We start from the raw sequence: 26,169 nt of genomic DNA, 5'->3' as shown, positions 1-26,169 counted from the left end.
CTTTTTTTCTCACTGGGGTTCCCACAGCCGGTGCCAACATGCCCGGTCATGTGTCACATTCCCCTTTTTATTATGTAGCCTTGGTGGAGCCTGAGGGGAAAGGACTGTTAAGGCCCCACTCCATCCCACTGGCCCTTGAGGAAGAGGAGAGTTACACCAACTTCCACAGTTAGAACAGCCTCATGTCTGTCCTGTGTGTTCTCTTGCACTTCAGTTGTTCACTCGAGGATGGGGATGTGCCATCTCCATTTTTTACATTCTTTTTGTTATAGCCCCGGTATTTGGCATGCTTCGCTTTTCAAGGAAGACCATGTTCCCTCTGCTGATTTTCCTAAAAGAAACAATTTTGGCAAGACTGGCTTTTCTAAGCTCTACTCAGTAAGGGAGTTGCGGCTGGAGTAGGAATCAATGGGCTGTTATTTTCAAACATGCTTCCAAGATAGTGGAAAATGTGAAAAGGGGAGCAGTGTAGAAGCCATGCATAATATACGCTTACACAGATGATTTACAAACAAAAGTATTTAAACAAAAGGTTTCGGCTTCTGCCTTCTTCAGTTGCCTCCATATATATGTGAAGTTACTTTCGTGGGACACAGTTTTCAATTGCCAGGAATAATTGGGAGTTAATGGCCCAAAAGTATTTTCCCCCCAATGATTCTAGGAATTAAGGCGTAATTAAACGTTGTTACAGAGCAACCTTATGCAGGTCTACTCAGTTCATTTGAGTTCCATGAGGCTTATGTGCAGGATACAATGTCTAAGAGTGCTTTCTTAGTTGAAACTGCAATAAAATATTTGGGCAAAACACAATTGGCATAATGTATTCTCTAAGGCTTTCATTGGCCGGGATCTGATGATTGTTGTGTGTGTTCGAGCTCTTTGGCCATGTTCTGAATATAGGAAGGAAGGAAGGAAGAACAACCTTCAGGAAGAAAAACCTTCAGAACACGGCCAAAGAGCCCAAAAAACCCACAACAATAAGTGGGTTTACGCTGACACAACCTGAATTGGATGTCAGAAATATTTGGTTTAAACTAACGTAAGGCTTCCTATCTTCCCCTGTCTGATTTTCTCATTTACTTCTTTTTGCCCTGGAAAAGTCTCTGGGAACCTCCAGACATGGGAGCTTCCAAGTAAAAAAAAAAAATCCCTTTGCCAAAGGCAAAAATGGCACTCCCCCGTTACTATTCAATCCTGCCAACCAGCCCCCGCCCCTGCCGATCCTGAGGCTCCCAATGGCTTCCCCAGGGCACAAAGGAGTCCTAGGGAGCCTCCAAACCTGAAAGGGGTGTGTGTGAAGGAAGATTTCCTTTAGTTTAAATATTTCCAGCACCCAATCCAGGTTACGCCAGTGTAAATTTATGCAACCGGATTTTTTCTTGCATGTTGTGAGCTGTCAAATTGTACCTGACTTTCATGTTAGGCATCTTTCAGTCTCGAGAGACTATGGTTAACGTGCTCTGTAGGGAGGACTTGGAACAGCGTCTAGTGTGGCTGAGAAGGCCAATTCGAGAGTGACTATCCCTTTCCATGTTGTTTCGACCCTGTATGCAAAACTGGAGTGTCCTCTCCAGAGCACGAAGCCTGGGTAAAATAATATGGAGGATAGGCTGTTACCCAAGCAGCAAATCCCCCCTCTCCACATCACTGAAATAGTCCAATAGAAAGGCAAGAGCCAATACTGCTGGTTCCAGCGACGTCGCAGGAGTTGGCAAAATGACACGAACTGCCTCTGGGACTCCAGCTCCGGATTTTGCCTCAAGATTAACTCCTGAAGCCTTTTCCATCAGTGAATATAGCCACAATGCAGACGAGGTTTGGAATCAGAGTTTTCCTTCTCCTAGATGGGCTGCCTTCCAAGGCTGATGAGCCCCACCTTATCCAGCTTGGTGCAACCCTAATAGGTGAGAAATTTAAGGCTTTAAAAAAAATAAAATATTTTATTAAAAAAAAGAAATTTAAGGCGTGGTTTTACCAGTGCTGTCCCCACCCCATGCACCTCCATGACTGGACATGGATTCAAACCTAGATCTCCCAACGGTCTGCCTTGCCACTCTGTCCACTTGACCATTCTGGGTACCCAGTGAATATTTAGGAAAAGCCCAACTGTACAGGCAGCCTCTGCTGCTTCATTTGGCGAGTGCCCAGTCAGTTTTTGACTTCCTTCTTGCCCTGCAACTCATTAAGTTCAACACTGGCAAGTACCAACAACAACTGGAAGAATGCTTCTTTTTGAATCCTTTCACTGCTAACTGCACACTGCAACAGAAAAATTTGCTGCCTTGTTGCTCTCGGCTCAGCTTAAGTGCTCTTCCTTTTATGCCCAGTGTGTGGCCGTTGTCTTCACCGGGAATGTGCTGATTCTGCTTCTCTCATTCTATTATTGCAGAGCTGGGAGAAATACAATCCAAGTATTCACTTTCCACTTGAAGGTATCTTAGCCTGCTTGCGCCAGTAGAAGGCAAGCTCCCAAATCCAACTGCTCATTATTGTTCACAGATCATCTGAAATATTCCATGTTGCTTAATCTGTCTAAACAAAGGTCATTTTATCTATTTCAGAAGTCCGCAGCGTTGTGTCTGTGAAAAGACCTGAGATTTAATTCAGCATGCTAATTTGTTTTGTAATGAGTTTCGCATTGGACCATTGAAAGGCAACTAGCAGCGTGAGAACATCAATATGCCACTGGCGACAAGATTCTGGAGAGATAGTTGAAAGGAAACTAGGAGTGTGAGAATATCAATATGTTGCCGGCTGTGGGATTCTGGAAACAGGCCAAAAAGAAGTTAACTTTCCATGCCCTGTCTGGAACCTTGCCATGCCCCAACAACTGTTACTTGAAATCAAATACACAGCAGCTTTGTCCATCCACAGATAGTGAACAGCAGGTCCCAGAAATTCCGGCCAGCATTGCCCGTGTACTAAAGCAGGGGTCCCCAACCTACAGTCCACAGCCCGTGCCAGTCCGTGGCCATGGCAGGACCAGGCTGCGAAGACAGATCTCCTGCCCTTCCGCATGCACCCCATCCGCACGCACAGCCCGCCACCTGCACACACAGGTGCCTCGCCCCTCTGTGAGCGCACCCCACCCCTTTGTGTATGTGCATAGGTGCATTCCGCCCCTTCACGCATGCATGCGAGCATGCCTCACCCACCTGCAAGAGTGGGAGGTGCTTCCCCCCCCCGAGAACAGACCCCATCGCCCCAACCAGTCCACAACTTAGAAAAGGTTGGGGACCCCTGTAAGCTAAAGGATGACAGGAACTGTAGTCTAAATTTAAAAAGAGCTGGCATATAGATCAGAGCTGGCTGGATAGCTCAGTGAGTTAGGCATCTGGCTGAGGAGCCCATGTTTGGCCATTTGATTTCCCCCTGTGCCACCCAAGGGAAGAGCCAGCCTGTGTAGCTTCGGGCAAAGCTGCACAGTCCCAGGACGCCCGTAGAACAGTGATGGCGAACCTCTTGGAGCCTGAGTGCTCAAACTGCAACACAAAACCAACTTATTTATTTCAAAGTGCCAACACTGCAATTAAACCTGAATACTGTACTGAGGTTTTAATTTAGAAAAAAACACCTCATAGATGCCCGAACTAATTAACATCTTTTTTCTTAAAAGAAAAACACAATAACAGAGCTTTCAATGATAGTTTTTTATTGGAAAAAATCAACTCTAGTAAACGAAAAAAAATTATTAAAGTTAAAAAAAATTGTATACATAGCCTGAAGCCAGGTAATGTATACAAACGTTTGGATACTCAACTTGTAATATGATCATATGCCAGACTTAAATTGTATGGGGCAAGCCTTACTCTGGGACCTTTCCCTGCTTCTACAGGTGTTGGATTAGTAAAAGTCAACCTGTATTAGGATGAGCAAAATGAACAAGAAAGCTAAGCTTGCCTTACAAATGAGCCTCTATAGATGAATAAAGAACTACTGCATTTGAAAATTAGCTTTAAAATTAGCTGTTTTATTACATAGGGCACTTGGGGAAACCAAGCCTTGCCAAGAATTAAGCATATGTCCAAAGAAAGGGAGGTAATGGGACTGTTTAGTTGGTTTATTTTACTTATATAATGCATATCTCCCCATAGGTGGCCCAAGGTGGCTGACAACTAAAACTATAAAACAATCAACAAGTTTTAAAATACTATATAAAAATCATATTAAAAACAATTAACCATGTATCAAGATTAAAAACAAGATTAAAAACAATTTAATATATGTATTGTTCCTATAACTGTTTTAGAACAATCTTGATCTAACCTGGATTAGAGGTACTTTTTCTATAAAGTACTGTAGATCTAATGCTAGTCATCTTTAAATGAGACTTGCTCTTATTTTTGACCTTCATAATCCATAGCTCAGTGGTTTAGGTACTCAGGTTGGGAGTTCAATTCCCCACTGGGCCTCCTGCAAGTAGAGCCAGCCTGGGTGGCCTTGGGCAAGCTGCACAGCCCCAGGGTGCCCTTGCCTGCCCTAGAGGAAGGGAAGGGAAAAGCACTTCTGAGTACTCACTACCAAGAAACTCCTGGAAAGGGATCAGAATTGACTGGAGGCCACTTTATTATCATTATTATCTTTTTTTTTTAAAGGTTGGTCGCCCTAAAAGCACAGGTAAAAAGCTACACTTGAACATCCAAATTATTTTCAGACAAGTTCTGGTTTATCGGAGCAAAGTGGGGCGAGGAGAGGTCCATGAGGGTTGCAGAGAAAGGCAAGAGAGCAAGCTGGGGCCACGGGCCCTTTGACCAAGTCCTTCTTCCAATAACACCCTTGTCGTTTACAGGAAGCTGCGCAGCATCTGGAAAACTCTCAACTGGAGCAAAATGATGATGATGATTGATGTTTTTTGATGCTGTGCACGTACACAGTTCTGTGAGATGCAACCTGGGCTCAGGGAGGCTGCAAACATGCGTTTCAGAGAGCCCTGGGAAGAACAAAGCGGATGAGGTTCTTGCTCTTGCATTAACTTCTGGGCTCGGGGTTGGTTAGCACAGCCCTCCCAATGTGGCCCCGCCAGCTCTTCTCCACCCCCTCCTCCACCTACAGAAAAGCCTGGCCAAAGCCCATTGCTTCGCCTGCCTTCCCCGCCCACAAAGGGTTAGGTTTGTGGGGCCAGAGGAGGGAGTGGGTAGGGCTGGGAAGCAGGTGAGGGGCATGTGCTTCTGAAACGCATCCTTCTCTATCAATAGAGGACCTTTCCTCCTTTGTTCTGCTGCTGTGCTGGCAGGCGGCGGCGGGGGGGGGGGGGTTCTTGCCTTTTCCTTCTGAACCTTCCCTCAGCTGCCAGCCACACAACCTGTGGCCTCACCCCCACCGAAGCCCCTCCCTCTCCCCAACAGAAGCAAGTTAATGGGGAACAAAGAGGCTGGAGTCCACGGCACCTTGCAAATGAGCCTCTGTGAGTTATGGCTTATTTGCCCACAGAGAGGGCTCCGAGTGCCAGCTGTGGCACATTCCTGCCCTAAAAGAAAGAAATGGTAGACCACTCCTCCATACTCTCTACCTAGAAAACTCTGGAAAGGGCCACCATTAGTCAAAATTAACTTAAGGGCAAGGGGGTATTATTACTATATACTGTATACTGTAGATCAGGAAGTTGGACTGTGTGGCTACAGAATCAGTTTAAATCTCCACTGTGCCTCTTGGGAGAAGGGCCAACCAAAATCTCAGAACATGTGCAGCTGATGGGGCTACAGGCCACCACCTGTGTATCCCTGGGCACACTGCATGATCCTAGGGTGCTATCAGGAGGGAGTGCTAAACCATTTTTTAAGTACTTAAAAGCTTCCTCCACCAACAAACACACTACATAGATTTTGCCACATACATTGAAAAGGTTGTAAATTCAAGTTTATTGGCAAGTATACATCAAGTTACATTTGTTTTTTAAGTACACATGACTATGCCAGCAGTATCTGTATTTATACAGAGCCAAGAAGTTTAGCATGTGCAACAATACGAAGTAGGCCAGGAGCAGAATGGGACTCATAAGCCAGAAGATGATAATGGGCCTGATCTCTACGCCCGGGAAGATCCTAAGCAAGTGCAGGGAAGCCACATGGAAAGATCACCACCTAAAGGCAAGAAAGTCTATGCTGTCAGACCACTCTCCAAAAGTGAGGGGGGAGGAGGCCCACAATGCTGGCTTCTGGTCAGAACTGATTGCAAAAGGACATGCATGTCGCTGCCTGGTTACTTTCCGGCGACAGCAGGCTTGTCCTCACGGCTGATGGGAATGCTGCGCTCCAGCGCAGCTTGGCCAGTGGTAGGTGCTGTGATGGACAGCACTCCATCCGGAGAGAGGGCTGAGGCGACTTTCGAAGGATCAACTCCCTTTGGCATCATGTAGCGACGGTGGAATTCCCGGGAGATGTACCCATGCTCGTCCTGGAGAAAAAGAAACAGACACAGATGAGCACCTAGTAAGACATACCCACCTTTCTCAACTCAGCTGAGCAGATCAGACAGCATCAGCCACGTCTCATTGTTTAGGTTAAAAGCTGTTTTATTGAAACGCAAGGGCATATGCACTGAATAATAAATCACATTTTAACATTTAGGCACATTGGAGGCCATCCCCTGTTACTTGCTCAGAGCTTCAACATGAGTCCAATCCTAATACCCAGCCAAAACGGACTTATAATTAACAAAACACAATTTGAGAAACATCCAGTAAGGAAAAAAGGAAGTCAACGGAAAAAAAAAACATTGAAAGGACACTGGTTAATTGCTTCTTTATGGTGCTCAATGTAAGCATATGAGCTCCCTTATGTACCCTGGAGCTTCAGGCATATTTTTAAGGGGGGAAAGTCTCCCCCATTTTGGTCTCCAAAGCGAGATTAGATGTCAGACCACCTTGCAGAACCAAACAACACCCCCTTTCAGCCGGATAGGTGACAGTTTTCTTGCCCCAGAGCTCCCCCCCATTCGAGTTTCTTCTTCCCCCATCCACAAAAGAGGTGGGACACTCTTCACTCTTAGGCCTGTCTTTGCGTGTCCTGTTTGCTGCTTGGCATTGTCAGGGCAGCTTGCCAAGCAATGGTCTATCTTTTCTTCTTCTTTTTGATTCCCACAGACATCCAGAGTTATTCATGCAATTCCTTTTTGTGAAACATGCTTGAATGCAAATATGATCATATAAAGAGTGTTTGTCTTTCCTCCCTCCCCGGGTTAAGCAGTTGGGTTGTGTGGTATATGTTTTGTTGGGTGGAGTGGGATTCTTTTAAAACTTTGGTTGATCTGTCCTACGATTTATTTACCCTGATTGCACGGTCTCTATGTTGTGTGTGGGTTTTTTTTTCCTCTGAGGTACCTCAAATCCTATTCTTTGAAGGGCCTTCTGTGGCAACATTGGGATAGTGTGGCAGTCTATAATGGTGCCGGACCCCAGGAGAAAACTGACCACTGGAAAGACTCGCTCATTCTGAAACCAACCGTTGCTTAATGCATTCTTGGCAGCATTTGGAAGAGACTGTTGGGCAAGGTAATCTAAGTGAACTCATTCAAGCCCCTTGACTAAGCTTTCAGAAGAGATTTGAATGGGATCCCTTTGTTTTCCTGAACAGCCTTATTGCTGAATTTTCCCCCCAGTTCCACAGCAGTCCCACCAGCTGGCCGATTTTGTTTTGCCTCTTTCTGAACAGCGTGGCTGGCCTGCTCATCTATTCAACTTTCTCTCCAGCTTTGCTGACCTGTTTTCTTTGCTTTCAAAAGTTTTTTAATTTCCGGATCTCTCCATCTGCACAAGCAAATGGTGTGCCTTTTTAAAGGTGGATTTTAAAATCCAGCACAGAGCTCCGTACAAACCTTTTACACAAAGGGCAGCACAACCTGTTCTAGACCTGATCCTACTGCCCAGCTCCCAGGCTTTTGGGGAAAGCCTCTCCATAATTTCGAAAAGTGGCATGATTTGACCAAAGAGGATGAAATTGACAGTTCCCCAAAGGCAGAAACTTAGACTGGGAGATCATCTGCCACCTTGAGAGAAAGGGGAATGATAGGCAGGATGCAACTTTTCGCTTCTGGGAAACTGAAACTTCACAGACAAAATGCTGCATTAACAGTCTCTTCTTGCAATTAAAAGGGACACAGTCTCCACACCAAAATGTCCCTCAATGCAGCAGCATTTGAGAGTACTGGGGGAAATTTAAAACTCTGACAGCTTTCCAAGTTTTACCACCTGCTCAGGATGAGCACTAGACCTGCATTTTGTCTGACTCATTATAAACTTCTGACCTAAAAGATCCAGCATCCCAAGGATCATACTCTCCTTAGTACAGAGAAGGGATAGGTTAACTCGTGCCAGTAAAGGTTAAAGTCAGACACATCCAATGAGATTGCCTACTCCTGCAGTAGGACAACTGTTAAGATAAAAATGAGTGTTTGCAGTCAAGATTTTCAAGAACTAATTCTCCAAAATATTTTCAGGTATTTTTGTAAGCTGTATCTTTCCAGGTTGCCTTTGGTAAATGATTCATATAAACTGGACTCATTTTAGTCTGACCACAGACACATTTATGGGGAGGGAGAAGGTGTCCCCTGAATAGGACTTGCTACCACGTAAGACTATAAAGTTCTTTTGACTAAACTACCATATTGTACTTTCAAAGCAACATACCGGGCGCTCCTCGTGTTTGGCATGAACCTCAATGTAGTCACCCACCACCTTCACATTCAACTCTTCTGGTGAAAAATGCTTCACATCCAGCATCACAGAGAACTTGTCTTTATCCATCTTCACCTGGAGACAACAAGAAAACTCAGATCACAATTTAATTACTATTCTGCACCCTTGCCAAACCTGTCTAGTGCAGCAATATAGTTTGTCCACCAAGGAAACTTCACTCTAACTGCAATCCTCAATTAGATCATCACAACCTGGTGCTTTCTGTTCATGTTAGACTACATCTCCTATCATCTCTTTGGCATGAGAATGGTGGGAGCTGTAATCCAATGTACCTGGAAGATAGAAGACTGAGCTACGCACAGGAAATGTCGAGATACCACCACCAACATGTCTGCTACCACTGGCAGCCCCAACTACTTAAAGAGACAATCATTTGGTGAAGCTGAGTTTAGGGGGCAATTTTCCCTACCCAATGCACTATGATTCTCAGAAACAAAATGAGAAGTGACTAGAACCTGCCCCCCTTAAAGTTTTTCCCCACAATGGGAGGGGGCTGTTGTTTTAAAGGAGAATCTCATTTTCTATCAGCTTCTGGAAGTACAATTTTAATTCTTTAGTGCAATGGTTCCCAAATTTGGAGTTCTAGGACTACAACTCCCCGAAGTCCTAGCTAGCACAGCCAAAGTTCAGGGCTTCTGGGAATTGTAGTCCACAATGTATGGAACCTCCAAGTTTGAAAATAGCTAAAACTGAGGGTGGGTGGGTTTCTGGGGACCACACAAGGCCCAACTTCTTCCAACCTGAGTTCCCAAATGCTGGACAACCATGTTCCCCACCAACAGCTAAAACACCAAATGCTTAGATATGAGACTTGTTCCCAAACCTGACAACTTTTTTTTAGACCATGCAAGGTGGGATGAAGTAATGATCAAAGCTTTCTGTCTAGAAATTTTCAAAACAGGCAGCTCTGTGCAGGCACCACTCACTTACGAGTGCAAATGCCTAAAGTCCATGATAAAAACATTAATTTTTCCCAAGGTATGCATCTGAATTTTTGTGGGTGGGTAATTCCACTCCCCCCATCTAGAGTGGCTAGCACCACTCTATATATAGATCCACTGTATACAGAAACAGACACTGTGTCCAATCGCCTTGCCAAAGGGTGGGGTAAAGCATGCTGGGGAAGACAGTCACAACAGAGAAAATGGAAACAGAATGTACAACTGAGTCATGCAGCAGCATCAGCTACACAGCTATTTGATCAGGCGAGTTTCTAACTGAAGGGTTCGGACCATCAGCCATTAAGTTAAACATCATACAACACTCTTTCTGCCGATTTTATTTAATGTAGTCTATATGCTTTAATTTGATTGCCCAGGAAGAGGCAGAGGACCACAGCACAGTGCAACATGCATGCTTTAAGGCATGTATGTACTACCCATGCAGAGGTTTGCAGGTTCAGTCCCTGCAGGGCCAAAGAAACATGCAGAGAAGTATCCACAGCACCCCTGCAACATTCCCCAAAATATATCTTGTCTTAGCAAAATCTTGGCACTGACAGATGGTGCAACGTACTTAGCTTGGCCACCAATGCAGGACTAAATTCCCAGCTACTCCAGTTAAAAGAAAACGAAGTGGCTACAGGGCTTTGGACAAAGGCAATCAAGTTTCTAACCCCCCCCCCCCCCAAGTCAAGAAACCAGGAGGCTGGCTTTAGACCAGTCACACATTCTCCTCCTGTAAATACGTCACAGGGCCTTTGTGAGTGCAGTGGGAAGCAGGCTAGGCATCTACAAAACCCTGGTGCTCACTGGGGAGAAAGGTGCAGTATAGATATAACCAATGACTAATTAGAAAAAGTATTGAAATGGATCAAGTTGCAAGTGATGGAAAATATATTTGTGAGAACTAAGGAAGAGAGAACACTACTGAAAAAAATAGGTATTATTATTGGACTGGAGAACAGAACCTGATCTGTCTGTGGGGCCAGAAGCCAGCTCCCCATCCTGGCACAGGACCAAATATGTTCACCACCAAGCCAACTCAGAGACTGGACAGGACAGTGTGCCCTTCCTAGCAAGTGCCAGGGCTGGGGGGGGGGGTCTCCAAGGGGTGCGTGCCAGGCCTTTCCCAACAAACCGTGCAAGGCAACCCAGCTGGTATTGTCCGTCCGGTGCCCCCCTCGCCCTCCCCACGGGACCAGCTGGAGAATGTTACCATAATAGGCAGCAGAGCCTCCTCATTCTCCTGGGCACCTTTCCGCGAGCTCCCTCGCCCCCCTCCGGCTTCTTCTCTCCTCCCAACACCCGACACGCATCCAGCGCCCCCTTCCCACGACCAAAGGCGTTCCCCTCCTTGAACCGCGCCACGAAAGGCGACCACCCACCCACCTGTTGCAGGGGCTCTCCAGGCCTCTCTGCACAGGCTCGGGGGGGGGGAGAGACTTCTTGCCCCAGCCTAGGCAAAAATCGAGACCCGCCTCCCTTCCCGTTTTGCGCGGCTCATCCCCCTGCCTTACCTCCGAAAGCCCCGTCTCCGGCATCTGCATGCTGGGCATCCGCATGTAGAAGGGGGAGAGGGTGGCCGACATCAGCTCGTTCTCCAGCAGCCCCTCGCCAAACCTCTGGTCGAAGAGGCGAGCCGGGCACATGGGGTGGAAGAGCGACGGGAAGCCCATCGGGCGGCGGAGCCACGGGTGGTGGATGGCGATGTCCATGGCGCGGATGGTGGAGCCCACTTTCTCTGTCTCTCGGACACAAAAGCTGCGCACTTTCTCTCTCGGAGACCAAGGCTGCAAAGCTCAACTTTCGCGGACCAGGGAGAACGATTGCGCGTCGATCCGGCGGCAGTGCCTTTTATAACCCGCGCGGACCCGGACCCGCCCCCTTCGGAACCCGCTAGAAGACGGCGGAGCTTTCGGGACGGGGGCGTGGCCTGGGCCCCGCCCTCTCTTGACGCACCCAAATAATTGGCACGTGAGGCCCAATCGGCTGGCCCGAGAGGGCAGGACGGGGGGGCGTGTCTGAGGCTCGGCCGCCTCAGGGCTGTAGTCGCCGCCTCTGACAGGATTTGTTGTTCTCCTCCTCCTCCCGCTCTGTGGGCGCGCCTTGGCGGGAAGGTTCGCCCCGCTTCTCGCTCTTTCTGATCGCTTTCCTCCCCCCCTACAAAACCTCCCCACACACACAAAAAAAACACCTTTCTGGCTCTGAGCCAGACCTGAACGGGCCGCCCCCGGGCACATTCCGGCCAACTCCATGGTGCAAACCAGATGGGGCAAACGGGGCTCCTCACGAGGAAACGTCATGTTTGAATTTGTCGCAGGCGTTTTTAAAAAAGTGATTATTACAAACGAAGGAATATGACGTAGCGCGTCTTCCCAGGATTAGTACTGTATTGTCCCCTTTTCAGACATTAACGTGCACTGGGGGCAGATGCGCGTGTAGGGCGCGCCTATAGACGGTTGAAATGGAGAATCTCTCCCATAGACTTCAGAAGCGTGGGTATTGGATCCCGGTTAAGTTCTCACCGGGGTCCAATACGTTTCACGAGTCAAAATGTATGGTGAGAAGTACTCTAGATGCAATATTACCTAGTCATGACCCCTGTCACCAGATACTGGTGTGGGGACATGTGGCTTTGTGAATGTTCTAGAACTACAACTCTCATCATCCTTCACCACTGGTTATGGTGATAAGGATTGATGAGATCTGCAGTCGAACACCCAGAGAGCTCTATTTCCTACCCCTGATATAATCTATTCTAAATCATCACTTGCAGGGCCTATAAAAACTATGCCGCAGTCCTTTGTGAAAAGTCATACCAGGGAGGCATACATCACTTTGTAAATCAACTCCCGTAGGTTACAACAGTTCAGTCTATTTGGTTCTCAGTATCTCTGTAAACCTTCCATTCAGGAGTCAGAGGTGTGACAAAATATGTAATACTGACTGGCAGAGAAAGAAAAGCCTCAGAAAGCTCTGGATCTCTGCTCTTGCCCAACCCACACCTAATGTAAGGTGCACTGTTCCAGGTAGAGATTTCCTTTCAAAGTATCCATCATTTCCTTTGTCATTGGAACTGCCGTACGTCAGAACACCTGGCTGTGCTGAGAAGGCTCCACATTCGCCTTTCTTTGAGTAACAGGAATGATGAATCTTTGGCCTGTCTCATGTTGCTGGAGTGCAAATCCCATCCTCCCTCATCATTGACTGTCTTAATTAAGGCTGATGAGTGTTGCAGTCTAATGATATTGAAGTTCAACACCTTCTGCAACCCTGTTTTAAAGGAAAAGATTGTGCCATTTTTGTATGAGAAATATCAGCTCATGAGTAATATTGCCCCAATACTATTAATCTTCATAGTTATCAGCAACAAGGTAAAGGTAAAGGTTCCCATTGACAATTTTTGTCCAGTCGTGTTCGACTCTAGGGGGTGGTGCTCATCCCCGTTTCCAAGCCGTAGAGCCAGCGTTTTGTCCGAAGACAATCTTCCGTGGTCACATGGCCAGTGCGACTTAGACACGGAACGCTGTTACCTTCCCACCGAGGTGGTCCCTATTTATCTACTTGCATTTGCATGCTTTCGAACCACTAGGTTGGCGGGAGCTGGGACAAGCGATGGGAGCTCACTCCGTTGCGTGGATTTGATCTTACGACTGCTGGTCTTCTGACCCTGCAGCACAGAGGCTTCTGCGGTTTAGCCCGCAGCGCCACCACGTCCCTTGAGCAACAAACATATCACTATTATTGTAATATTAGTTTTGCATTGTAAGAACAAACCCGTGCACACACAGGGAGACATCCTCTCTGGCCTGCATGGGGGCTGGTAAACAAGCATTCACATGAGAGGCTCCCTGCTAAGAAGGCTGGCAGGAGAGGACTCTACAGAGGACAGAGCTGGACAGCACTTACTGGCCCTTATGAACAAGCCACACAACCACAATGTTTAGGGCCAGCTGTGCCACAGAGTGGCCTTGGCATGCTGCTTTTCCTCAACCTCAGCCTCCTCCTGTCTGCAGCAGAGGGATAAAAACAAGGTCCTACCTTGCAAGGCAGGTGTTAGGGTGGCATGGGTTGCTTTGTACCCTAAAATCTAGTAGATAAGGCAAGGATTTGGAATGTGTTGCCAGAATGTTCTGAATGTGCTCTGTTGCTTTAAAATGTTTTTAGTATTGACTTTATTTACCAGTTTTAATATAATACTTGTTTAATTTTGTTTTAATTTTGTATACTTATGGATTTTAGCTTTTATATATATTTTATATATATTAATGATGTAAGCTGCCTTGGGTCCTGTCTTAGGAGAAAGACAGGGTAGGGTAGGGAGAAAGAAAGAATGAAAGCTTCCATTGTTTCTCACCTCTCAGCTGATGGTACATGAGATCTAACATCTAGGGACACGTGTTCCTGGTCATGAAATAAGAGCTAAATATAACGATGATTCTTCTCGGTGATTATACAGCCACAAAATCCCTGTTTTATTTTACATCTGTTGCTACTTGTTGGCTGTGCTCCCCCCCCCCCCCGGGCAGAACTCTGAGCTCACTGGGCCAGTCCCACAGAAGTGACGGGTTGACAAAAACTAAGCCCTCATATTCACAACAGTTAGCTACACTAGCACTGTTACTTCAGAAACACTTACTTGATGGCTTTTAAAAAAATCAGGCCTAGCCATGTTTGATACCGAACTTGGAAATGCTGTGGTGGTGGGGGTGGGGGTATGTTGTGTTGGACTGCAACCCCCAGAACTCCACAGGCCACAGTGGCTGCAGATTCTGAGAGTGTTAGTAAAAAAAAAGCTAACATTTCTAGCCTTAGGATTGACCCTGAGAAAAATGCCAAATATAAGGTCATACTTTTATTCAATAACATAAAAGGGTGCAAAAACTGTACACCTATTAAGACCTCCAGATCCTTTAATCAGGCAGGATCTCACCAGAAAGAAAAGGAAAAAGGGAAGAGGGGAAGGCGGAACCTGTTTTTAAAGTCATGTCATCTGCAAGGTGTTTGAAGATACAGTACAAGATTTCCAAGTAAGTAGCCATCTTAGTCTAATGCAGCAAAAGAATCAGAGAATCTTCTAGTGCCTTTAAAGTAAAAAAAAATTCCTATAGAGCAAATGACTGTGTGCCATTATTTCCAAAAAAGCTGCTAAATCAACTTCTCAGCATCCTCTATAGCAGACCTACTCTACAGTAGAAGAAATTGTTTTTCCAAAGGACTACTGGATTTCCATCATAACGGACACTCTCTTGAAAACAGAAAAAACCATTTCTATAACACCTCAGGGGCAACTGACTGGTGTAACTGGTCTAAATATTGCTAGGATGTTTATGCAAGTCAATCCTGTGTTGTTCATTTTCTATTTTATTCAAACCATTTGTTTGTTGACTTTTTTATCAGCATGGCTCTCTGAGCAACTTGGTGGATTTAGAAGAGGTAGCCAAATTAGTCTGTGCAAGCTTTTCAGGCAAAATTAAAAGAAAAAAATAATATTAATATTTTAAAAATTAAAATTAAAAAGACAAAAACCCATGGTACTTTAAAGACTAATTGTTATTTTTTAATGTGAACTTTTGTGGACATGTCCACTTCTTCAGACATATTGAGAGAAATACAGTCATAGCAAAACTGTCCCTTTCTGCCACAGTCTTTGTGAGACTAAAATATGGACTTCACATGTAAAACATGTCAGTGGTGTATGGTTGCATCTCACACGTGCTGTAATTTATGACCTGTGTTTGGTGTTCAGTTCTACCAAGACATTCTTCACAGAATATGAAAGTTACCATTCTTAAAAAGAAACATTACAGAACAAGAATACAGAGGGAAACAGCTGAAATAATATATATACACATGATGGACACTCATCATAAATATAAGTCAGGGTTTCTTAACTCATGATCAAATATACTACCTATGCAGTTGTCTACTTCACAACTAGCATACCCATCTTTTAGTACAAGGCTCAAAGGTAAAAACTGTTAATGTTCTCTGTAAAACATGCATTGTTCCTCTGCAGTCTCCTTTAATCATGTTACTGCTCACAGTTGGCATTTATAGCACCACAAACACTCCTTCCCCTCATTTTTCTGCTCTTGTCTTGTGTTTGGTTTCCTTTCTCTTGTGGAAGTGTTTACAAACCAGTCTCCAAAAGAATTTAACACCAAACACAGGTCATAAATTATTGCATATGTGAAAGGCAACAATACACGACTGAATCTCAAAGCCAGCGTGAATGTTTTACTTGTGAAGTCCATATTTTATTATATTTCTCTTTATATATCTGAAGAAGTTGACCTGTCCATGAAAGTTCACATTAAAATATAACAGTCTTTAAGGTGTTACGGATTTTTGTATTGTTGTTACAGTAGATTAACATTATTAACAAATAAATCAAAAGCATTTTAAAAAGAGATGAGAAGTATTTTTAGATGTCAGATCAAGGCATTCTCTCATAAGTACTAAGCTTCAAAAGAATATTCTGTTTGCAAAAAGAGTTTTGTTTCCAACCCAGGAACCTTTTGCCTCCTGCAGTAGTTGAAACCACAGAGGGTCCGGTGATGTTTCAGAGACCTGTTAACACTGGCGATGGGCACAACTGTTGTCCTTAATCCAAACATCCTGTCTGTTCCTTTACAACCTAATGAGCTCTGGGAAGAAGTGGAATTCCCTTCACACTTCAGTGTGAAGGTTCTTGGGGATGAGAGAAAAAGAGACATTGCAGCTGAGCTATTCTAGATGTAAATGCCACAGCCTTTACAGTATAAAGTCCTTAATAAGACCCTAACCCAACGGAGAACAGAGAGCATTTGAAGAGGAAATTACAACATCCCAAAGGCATTGAAAATCTGCTTGCAGCATATCTAAAGAGGCATTAATGTAACAGTTGCTACAAAAAAACACCAAATGAAAAACAAAATTTGATGGCTTCAAACTTAACACATTTCTTATACAGTAGCTCTCTCTCACTCTCGTGCATGCATGTATGCATATGCGAGTGCATGTACACGTAGAAGATTGATTAACAATCAGAAGCATTTAAGCAAAATGTTTTGACTTTCACCTTCTGCAGTTGCTATGGGAAAAGATATATACTGTATATTTATTGATATTAGATAGTTCAGTGAGATACGTATCTGGCTACAGAGCTGGAGTTTGGGAGTTTGATTCCCCACTATACCTCCCAGAAGAGCCAGCCTGTGTGGTCTTGGGCAAACCACACAGTGCCAGGGTACTTCCCCACACCTTATATAACATATCATTTACTGGAGCAACTGAAGAAGGGAGAAGTCAAAACATTTTGCTTAAATGGTTCTATTAGACACTCTTCTATCAACAATATACGAAATATGTTGGCTATAGCCCACTTCATCAGAAGTGATATCCAGAATTCCAGTTACACGTATCTTGTGCTGCAACTCATTTGATAGTCTTCAATATCTTTCGTACCTCTTCGTGATTTTTCTGGGATCTCCCTCCATCTTCAGCCTGAGCACCAATGTTGTGTCAGTTGTTGAGCACTGTGGGTGGGTCTGGGTATCCTAGCTGCCAATCCCAAATTGCCTAGGAACCATAAATGACACACTATTTAGAAATCCAATAGAGCAGTGGTCCTCAACCTTGGGCCTCCAGATGTTCTTGGACTTCAACTCCCAGAAATCCTGGCCAGCAGAGGTGGTGGAGAAGGCTTCTGGGAGTTATAGACCAAGAACATCTGGAGGCCCAAGGTTGGGGACCACTGCGATAGAGCACAATACAACTGATTTCCACAGCCATTGTCAAAGTGGGTGAAGCACCAGACTGGAATCCACAACATCTCACATGGAAAGAAATCCATTAGTCTTTAAGGGATCTGAATCTTTTTATTTTCATACATTCTAAAATAGAGTAACATGGCTGCCTCTTTGAAAACAGGTAAGAGTAAACAAGTTCTTAAAGAAATGGGAGTGCCTGACCACCTTATCTATCTCCTGAAAAACCTATATGTGGGACAGGAAGCAACAGTTAGAACCGGATATGGAACAACTGATTGGTTCAAAATTGGGAATGGAGTACGACAAGGCTGTATATTGTCCCCCTGCTTATTTAACTTATATGCAGAATACATCATGCGGAAGGCTGGACTGGAGGAATCCCAAACCGGAATTAAGATTGCTGGAAGAAATATCAACAACCTCCGATATGCAGATGATACCACTCTGATGGTAGAAAGTGAGGAGGAATTAAAGAACCTTGTAATGAGGGTGAAAGAGGAGAGTGCAAAAAACGGCCAGAAACTCAACATCAAAAAAACTAAGATCATGGCCACTGGTCCCATCACCTCCTGGCAAATAGAAGGGGAAGATATGAAGGTAGTGACAGATTTTATTTTCCTGGGCTCCATGATCACTGCAGATGGAGACAGCAGCCCCGAAATTAAAAGACGCCTGCTTCTTGGGAGGAAAGCGATGACAAATCTTGACAGCATCTTAAAAAGCAGAAACATCACCTTGCCAACAAAAGTCCGAATAGTCAAAGCTATGGTTTTTCCTGTCGTGATGTATGGAAGTGAGAGCTGGACCATAAAGAAAGCAGACCACCGAAGAATTGATGTCTTTGAATTGTGGTGCTGGAGGAGACTCTTGGGAATCCCCTGGACTGCAAGGAGAACAAACCTATCAATTCTAAAGGAAATCAACCCTGAGTGCTCACTGGAAGGACAGATCCTGAAGCTGAGGCTCCAGTACTTTGGCCATCTGATGAGAAGAGAAGACTCCTTGGAAAAAACCTTGATGTTAGGAAAGTGTGATGGCAAGAGAAGAAGGGGACGACCAAGGATGAGATGGCTGGACAGTGTCTGCGAAGCAACCAACATGAATTTGACACAACTTCAGGAGGCAGTGGAAGATAGGAGGGCCTGGCATGCTCTGGTCCATGGGGTCATGAAGAGTCGGACACGACTAAACGACTAAACGAACAGTAAACATTGCGGTTACAAATCAGGTTGAAATGGGTTAGAAGAGGAGGAGGAGTTGTGGGAAAGAAAGAAAGAAAGAAAGAAAGAAAGAAAGAAAGAAAGAAAGAAAGAAAGAAAGAAAGAAAGAATGAATGAATGAATGAATGAATGAATGAATGAATGAATGAATGAATGTGAGAATACATGTATTACCCTTTAGTCTGCTGCAGGACTCTTATGTTGTTTTTGTGGCAACACAACGGTTCTCTTAGAACAGTTGGGCTGAAAAGTCAGATAGATTTTTAAAAGGCCTGTGTAAAAACACAGAACACCTGGAACCAAGAAGAATCACATCTAGCTCTAGGCATAGCCCTTATTTAAAGGCTTTCCAGGATCAGGACACACTCAGTGTGAAATCCCCTTCCTTGAAGTACCTGGGGCAGGACTTCAGTTAAGATGTGAGGCCAAAAGCAAGTTGGTTAAAGAAAGAGGCGTTCTTTCAAGCATACAGCACTACCTGTTTTGCTTCTCATTTCAGCAGTTGACTTGTATAATTGCTGTCTTCCTTTAAAAAAGAAGCTTCATTTAGCAGTCTATGATGCTGCTTGCACAAATGTGCCAACGCCTAGGCATCAATAATATGTGCCCACTGAGCCTGCATATCACTTCTTCCTATCTCCATCAGGAAAAATGCTACAAGCAGATATGCCACCCAAGATGTGTGAAAGTTAAGACATCTCATCCGATCTGGATCAAACCTGCAGCCTCTCCAGTTTCTCCGTATAGGTGCTAAGGGAGCTCCTTGCCTTTCTTAATTTTCAGTCCCCTCCTGCCTGTCTGCTGGCAGCTGTGCATTGGTAGCATTGAGGCGACATGCACAACAACAGAGACTTCATTCTGGAGCAATCACATCTCCCCATGGAGCAGACTGCTAATATGGATTGAAACCACCACATCTGGTATAAAAGAACTGCAGGGGGCATGCACATTTTAACTACTGTCTGTGACAAGGCACTTAAAGTAGATGGGAAACAGATGTTTAAGAGGAACATAAGCTGGCAGTCTTTCTGCTCAGCCATGCTCTCTCTAGGTGGAACGCAGAAAGCTGTCTTTCAGGCTTCTATCAGTTGTGGAGTACTGGCTTTTCTTGAAGGGGTGTTATACAGTTGCAGTGTGCCATGTAAACTTGCAGTGTAGCTCTTTAGATGTTGCAGTGGGTTACAGTCAAAGATAAGGGATGGTAGAAAACGTGGTTCATCCCTATCTGGAGATCCATACATTCCCTGATGTGGAATGATTTATAGAAATCACTGTCCTTCTTATATGATAATTGTAAAAAGAAAATAACTAAGCAGCTGTCTTGTTATCTTCAACATGTTCTCTAAGACCATAAACCTGTGTACGCTTATTAAGGTTGAATTCTCTTGTTCAGTGGCGTTTCCTTCAGAATAATCACAGGGCCTGGCTGGAAGTGTCTGGGCACATCATTTGTGTTACGTATTTTATTGTTTGTTTTATGCAGTTTACAAATGGCATTTACAAGGATGGGCCTTGATTAACTGCTTTGTAAGTTTGGAGTAACAATTCCTAGTTCAGCACATGAAAGTCTTTAATGAGAAAAAAACTCCCCAAAGTCTTTCTGGTGACCTTCCTCTTTGCACTGTCTTTCAAATCATTGGTTGTTTTGGGTTCTTTGGGCTCTTTGGCTGTGTACTGAAGGTTGTTCTTCCTAACGTTTCACCAGTCTCTGTGGCCGGCATCCTCAGAGGACAGAGTGCACCCGATTTATGGGTGACCCACGAATGAGCAATCTCCAAAATGTCCTGTCCTCAACAGCCCTGCTCAGCTCCTGCACACTCGAGCCTACAGCTTCTTTTTGGGAGTCAATCTATCTCATATTTGCCATCCTCTTTTCCTGCTGCTAAGAGTGGCTGTTGTTGTTCCCTGCATTTCTCCTACAACTGTCTGAGGGAGAATACCATGTCAGTGGTGGATCTATTTGCTCTGAATCCGCACTGTGATTCTGGATAGACTCTGTCTGCAAGCGCCTGGAGCCTCTTCAGCACAACATGGGCAAGCAGCTTTCCTACAACGCTAAGAAGAGAGATGCCACGGTAGTTATTGCAGTCGCCCCTGTCTCCTTTGTTCTTATACAATGTGACGATGTTTGCATCCTTCATGTCCTGTGGTACTCTACCTTCACTCCAGCAAAGATGAAAGATTTCATACAGTTCGGTGGTGATGGTCTCTTTGCAGCACGTCAGCACTTCAACAGGGATGTTATCCTTTCCAGGAACAAAAGCATTTGACTTGGTTAGTCTTTTTAAAATACTTCCTAAGATTGGATGTCCTCCTCGACTCCTTAGCATCATCAGGTCCTTTCATTAGGGAATGAAGGGCACTGTAGTTTTTGATGGCTCAACATCAGATCCCTTTGACATCCAAAGTGGAGTGAAACAGGGCTGTGTCCTCGCGCCGACCCTGTTTGGGATCTTCTTTGCTGTCATGCTGAAGCATGCCTTTGGAACTGCAACAGAAGGTGTCTATCTCCGGACTAGATCAGATGGAAAGCTCTTTAATCTCTCTAGACTGAGAGCAAAGACCAAAGTTCAGCTGAAATGCATGCGGGACTTCCTGTTCGCCGATGATGCAGCCATTGTTGCCCACTCTGCCAAAGACCTCCAACAACTCATGAATCGTTTTAGCAAGGCCTGCCAAGACTTTGGACTAACTATCAGCCTGAAGAAAACACAAGTCATGGGCCAGGGCGTGGACTCACCTCCCTCTACAGTATTACCATCTCCATGAAAGAATTGGAGGTTGTCCATGAATTTGTGTACCTTGGTTCAACCATCTCTGACACTCTTTCCCTAGATGTCGAGCTGGAGAGACGCATTGGCAAAGCAGCTACCATGTTCTCAAGACTCACAAAAGAGTATGGCTCAATAAGAAGCTGACAGCATACACCAAGATCCAGGTCTATAGAGCCTGTGTCCTGAGCACACTCCTGTACTGCAGTGAGTCCTGGACTCTTCATGCTGAACACATTCCATATGTGCTGCCTCCAACGTATTTTTGGTATCACCTGGCAGGACAAAGTTCCAAATAGAGTAGTCCTAGATAGAGCTGGAATTTTTACGTTGGCTCAGGCATGTCATGAGAATGGCTGATGGTCAGATTCTAAAAGATCTCCTGTATGGAGAACTAGTGCAGGGAAATCGCCCCAGAGGGAGACCATAGCTGCAATACAAGGACATCTGCAAGTGGGATCTGAAGGCCTTAGGAATGGACCTCAACAAATGGGAAACCTTGACCTCTGAGCGTTCAGCCTGGAGGCAGGCGGTGCATCACGGCCTCTCCCAATTTGAAGAGACCCTCGCCCAGCAGGCTGAGGCAATGAGGCAGTCACGAAAGCAGCAAAACCAGGGAGCTGGGCAGGGGATAGATTGCATTTGTCTTCAGTGTGGAAGGGATTGTCACTCTCAAATTGGCCTCCTCAGCCACACCAGACGCTGTTCCAAGTCCTCCATGCAGAGCATGATACCATAGTCTCTTGAGACTGAAGGATGCCTATGATGATGATTTCCTGCTGCCTTCAACTTTTCCCAGCATTATTGTCTTTTCCAGAGAACCTTGCTTCTCATTATATGCCCAAAGTAGGACAGCTTTAGCTTTAACAATTTTGCCTCCAGAGGTCGTTTAGGCTTGTTTAATCTAGGACCCACTGGTTTGTCTTTCTGGCAGTCCAGGGTATCAGCAAAGCTCTCTTCCAGCACCATGTTTCGCATGCTCATTACACATGCTATGTAACTATGAGAACTAATGAACACTCCTCATGTAGGACTTATGTAAACTGCCCCAAATAGCATCTCACTAAGTGGGGCAGTCTAGAAGTCCAATTATTAAATAAGAAAGCACTTGGGCCCCCTGAAACAAAGTTTAGTTGAGCAGAAACTGCAAACGTTTGCTGGAATTTTGAGAAGGAATTCTCTGTTTCTGCCTTCCTTCTGTGCCATGGCTGTGTCCACCCTAGAAACGGTCACCTTTCCCTACAATCTTTGTCCAGTTCTTAGCTCTTGCCCTCTAATGCTTCAAAGACCAGAGGTTTCCTCTTAGGCAACTGGACTGTTGTATTTACTACAGCCTCCACTATTATCTTAATATAGGTAGTGATTATTGTTGTTTAGTTGTTAAGTCATGTCCGACTCTTCAAGACCCCATGGACCAGAGCACGCCAGGTCCTCCTGTCATCCACTGCCTCCCAGAGTTGGGTCAAATTCATGTTGGTTGCTTCGGTGACACTGTCCAACCATCTCATCCTCTGTCATCCCCTTCTCCTCTTGCCTTCACACTTTCCCAGCATCAGGGTCTTTTCCAGGGAGTCTTCTCTTCTCATGAGATGGCCAAAGGATTGGAGCCTCAACTTCAGGATCTGTCCTTCCAGTGAGCACTCAGGGTTGATTTCCTTCAGAATGGATAGCTTTGTTCTCCTTGCAGTCCAGGGGACTCTCAAGAGCCTCCTCCAATTCAAAAGCATAAATTCTTCGGCAGTCAGCTTTCTTTACGGTCCAGCTCTCACTTTCATACATCACTACAGGAACAACCATAGCTTTGACTATGCAGACCTTTGTCAGCAAGGCAATTTCTCTGCTTTTTAAGATGCTGTCTAGGGTTGACACCCTAGGGTTCCTCCCAAGAAACAGGAGACTTTTAATTTCGTGGCTGCTGTCACCATCTGTAGTGATCATGGAGCCCAAGAAAGTAAAATCTGTCACTGCCTCTATATCTTCCCCTTCTATTTGCCAGGAGGTGATGAGACCAGTGGCCATGATTTTAGGGTTTTTTATGTTGAGCTTCAGACCGTTTTTTGCGCTCTCCTATTTCGCCCTCACTAAGAGGTTCTTTAATTCCTCCTCACTTTCTGCCATTAGAATGGTGTTATCTGCATATCTGAGGCTCTTGAGATTTCTTCCTGCAATCTTGATTCCGGCCTGGGTTTCCTCCAGTCCAGCCTTTCCCATGATGCATTCTGCATATAAGTTGAATAAGCAGGGGGACAATATACAGCCTTGTTGTACTCCTTTCCCAATTTTGAACCAATCAATTGTTCCATATCCAATTCTAACTGTTGCTTCCTGTCCCACATATAGATTTCTCAGGAGATAGATAAGGTGATCAGGCACTCCCATTTCTTTAATGACTTGCCATAGTTTGCTGTGGTCCACACAGTCAAAGACTTTTGCATAGTCAATGAAGCAGAAGTAGGTGTTTTTCTGGAATTCTCTGGCTTTCTCCATAATCCAGCGCATGTTAGCAATTTGGTCTAGTTCCTCTGCCTCTTCGGAATCCAGCTTGTACTTCTGAGAGTTCTCGGTCCACATACTGCTGAAGCCTACCTTGGAGGATTTTGAGCATAACCTTGCTAGCGTGTGAAATGAGTGCAATTGTACGGTAGCTAGAGCATTCTTTGGCACTGCCCTTCTTTGGAACTGGGATGTAGACTGATCTTTTCCAATCCTCTGGCCACTGCTGAGTTTTCCAAACTTGCTGGGGTATTGAGTGTAGCACCTTAACAGCGTCATCTTTTAAGATTTTAAATAGTTCGGCTGGAATGCCATCACCTCCACTGGCCTTGTTGTTAGCCATGCTTTATAATTAGCCATGCTTTATAATTAGCCATACTTTCTAAAAAGGTGGCTTATATAATTAAAGAACAAAATTTTAAGCTAAAAAAGAGTATACAAAAGTGGCTTACATCATGAAAAGACAACATTTAAAGCTAAAAACAATAAGTATACAAATACTAAGAAGATCAAACAAATACCACTCTAAGAAATGGTAAACAAAAACAATATTAATAGCACATTGAAAGCAGTAAGGCACTGGGATTAAAAATTCCACTGAGGTAGCCAGTCCTTAAGGGAAAGCTTCCTTGAAAGGAAAGATCTTTGCCTACTTGTGGAAGGACAGAAAATATGAGGCCAGACTGGCCTCTTGTGGGAGGGAGTTCCAGAGTCTGGGAGCAGTAACAGAGAAGACTGTCTTCCATGGCCCACCAAGCAGACCCATGAGACCGAGGGACAGGCCTCTCCTGAGGATCCTAACACCTAGGCAGGCCCATGAAGGGATAAACCATTTTTTTAGTTAGCTTGGACACAGGACACTTAGGGATTTATAAGTTAACATCAGCATTTTTATTTGTGCCCAGCTAGTTTCAATATATGTACCAGAGCTGGGAAGAATTACTCTCTATACGTAGAATTCACTCAGTCAGGAATTTATTTTTATTCATCTGGCATAAATACTTCTTAGACTTAGATGAATAAATATAAAGAAATGAAGATTCCTGATTCTCCCTGCAACCTTTGAAAAGGGAGAGGGTTTTCCAGCCTGCACCTGGAATAGCAACACACCTGCACCTATAAACCAAGAGAGCTGAGAACAGAATTCCAGCCCTTTGATGTAATGGAGAAGAAGGGCTGGAATCGCAGGACCACACCCTCTCCTAAACTGAAGAGCCTGTGTGCAAATACTTTGGCTGTTCTGCACTGTGAGAGCTTGAAGATGCTTCAAACACCTTGCTCTCATCAGGCACGGAAATGCCTCCTTGCCCCAGAGGGACAGGCCATCCAAGGGAGATGAACAAGCTGTCCTTGCACAGGTTGCACTGCTCATAAAAATCTACGGCGAGTATCTTCCTGCAAAGGAAAGACTGCGAGAATGCTTTGATTAACGTAGACAGATTTTGTCAGAATCTGTAAACTGAAAAGCTCAATCAAGAGCTTAAAACCCCATTTGGAGTGTTTTTAACAGTGCCTGTTATTTCTTTCGCTTGCACATGTAGCTGAAAATACCAGCAGCTCTTTTTATCCTTATCCCCACCCAACCTTCCAAAACACAGAGGTAAACATTTTACACCAAGTGATGATGATTTATCATCTCACTCAAAACATGAGTTTTCTTGCTAGGCGAATCTTTACACTTGTAAGTTTTCACTGGTTCATACTCAATTGCTTTAGATAGGGAGGTGGTTTTCTCGGGGCTCTTGAGGGAGGGAGGGAAAGAGGGAGCGAGCAGAGGGATGTGGGTGAATGGATGTGGTCTGTTACAGAGGGTGCACCATTTACACCATGGTCCGTGGTAAATCTGGGACCAAAAAAATCTGTGGTGCCCCCTTCCCTGGTTGATGCCCTAAGCATGTGCTTATTTTACTTAATGGCTCATCCGGCAATGACTAAAACTCCCAGAAGCCTTGGCCACTAGCTGTGCTGGCCAGGATTTCTGAGAGCTGTAGTCCAAGAACATCTGGGACCCAAGATTGGGAACCACTGCTGTACGCTGTGCTTCAAATGGTGGCTAGTCCTCTGTGACAGATGACATGTGGCCACCTTAGTAGGCATCCTTCAGTCTCGAGAGACTAGGGCAGTGGTGTCGAACTGTGGCCCTCCAGATGTTCTTGGCCTTCAACTCCCAGAAATCCTGGCCAGCAGAGGTGGTGGTGAAGGCTTCTGGGAGTTGAAGTCCAAGAACATCTGGAGGGCCACAGTTCGACACCACTGGACTAGGGTATGTATGGAGGACTTGGAACAGCATCTAGTGTG

At 44.9% G+C, this 26,169-nt stretch overlaps 1 protein-coding gene across 1 annotated transcript; it reads right to left on the bottom strand.

Moving 5' to 3' along the window:
* Window positions 1–5,839: 5,839 nt before the first annotated feature.
* Window positions 5,840–11,583, bottom strand: HSPB6 (heat shock protein family B (small) member 6). Its single transcript, XM_020813291.3, has 3 exons — window positions 11,151–11,583; window positions 8,624–8,746; window positions 5,840–6,393 (listed from the first exon to the last, which is right to left on the bottom strand). Exons 1-3 carry the CDS (start codon window positions 11,346–11,348, stop codon window positions 6,199–6,201), a joined length of 516 nt encoding a protein of 171 aa, XP_020668950.3. The 5' UTR covers window positions 11,349–11,583; the 3' UTR covers window positions 5,840–6,198.
* Window positions 11,584–26,169: the final 14,586 nt, after the last annotated feature.

The sequence above is a fragment of the Pogona vitticeps genome, chromosome 9 (genome assembly GCF_051106095.1).
Source record: "Pogona vitticeps strain Pit_001003342236 chromosome 9, PviZW2.1, whole genome shotgun sequence".
Lineage (NCBI taxonomy): Eukaryota > Metazoa > Chordata > Lepidosauria > Squamata > Agamidae > Pogona > Pogona vitticeps.
The sequence above is the reverse complement of the archived record's forward strand: the minus strand, read 5'-3'. Positions and strand labels throughout refer to the sequence as shown.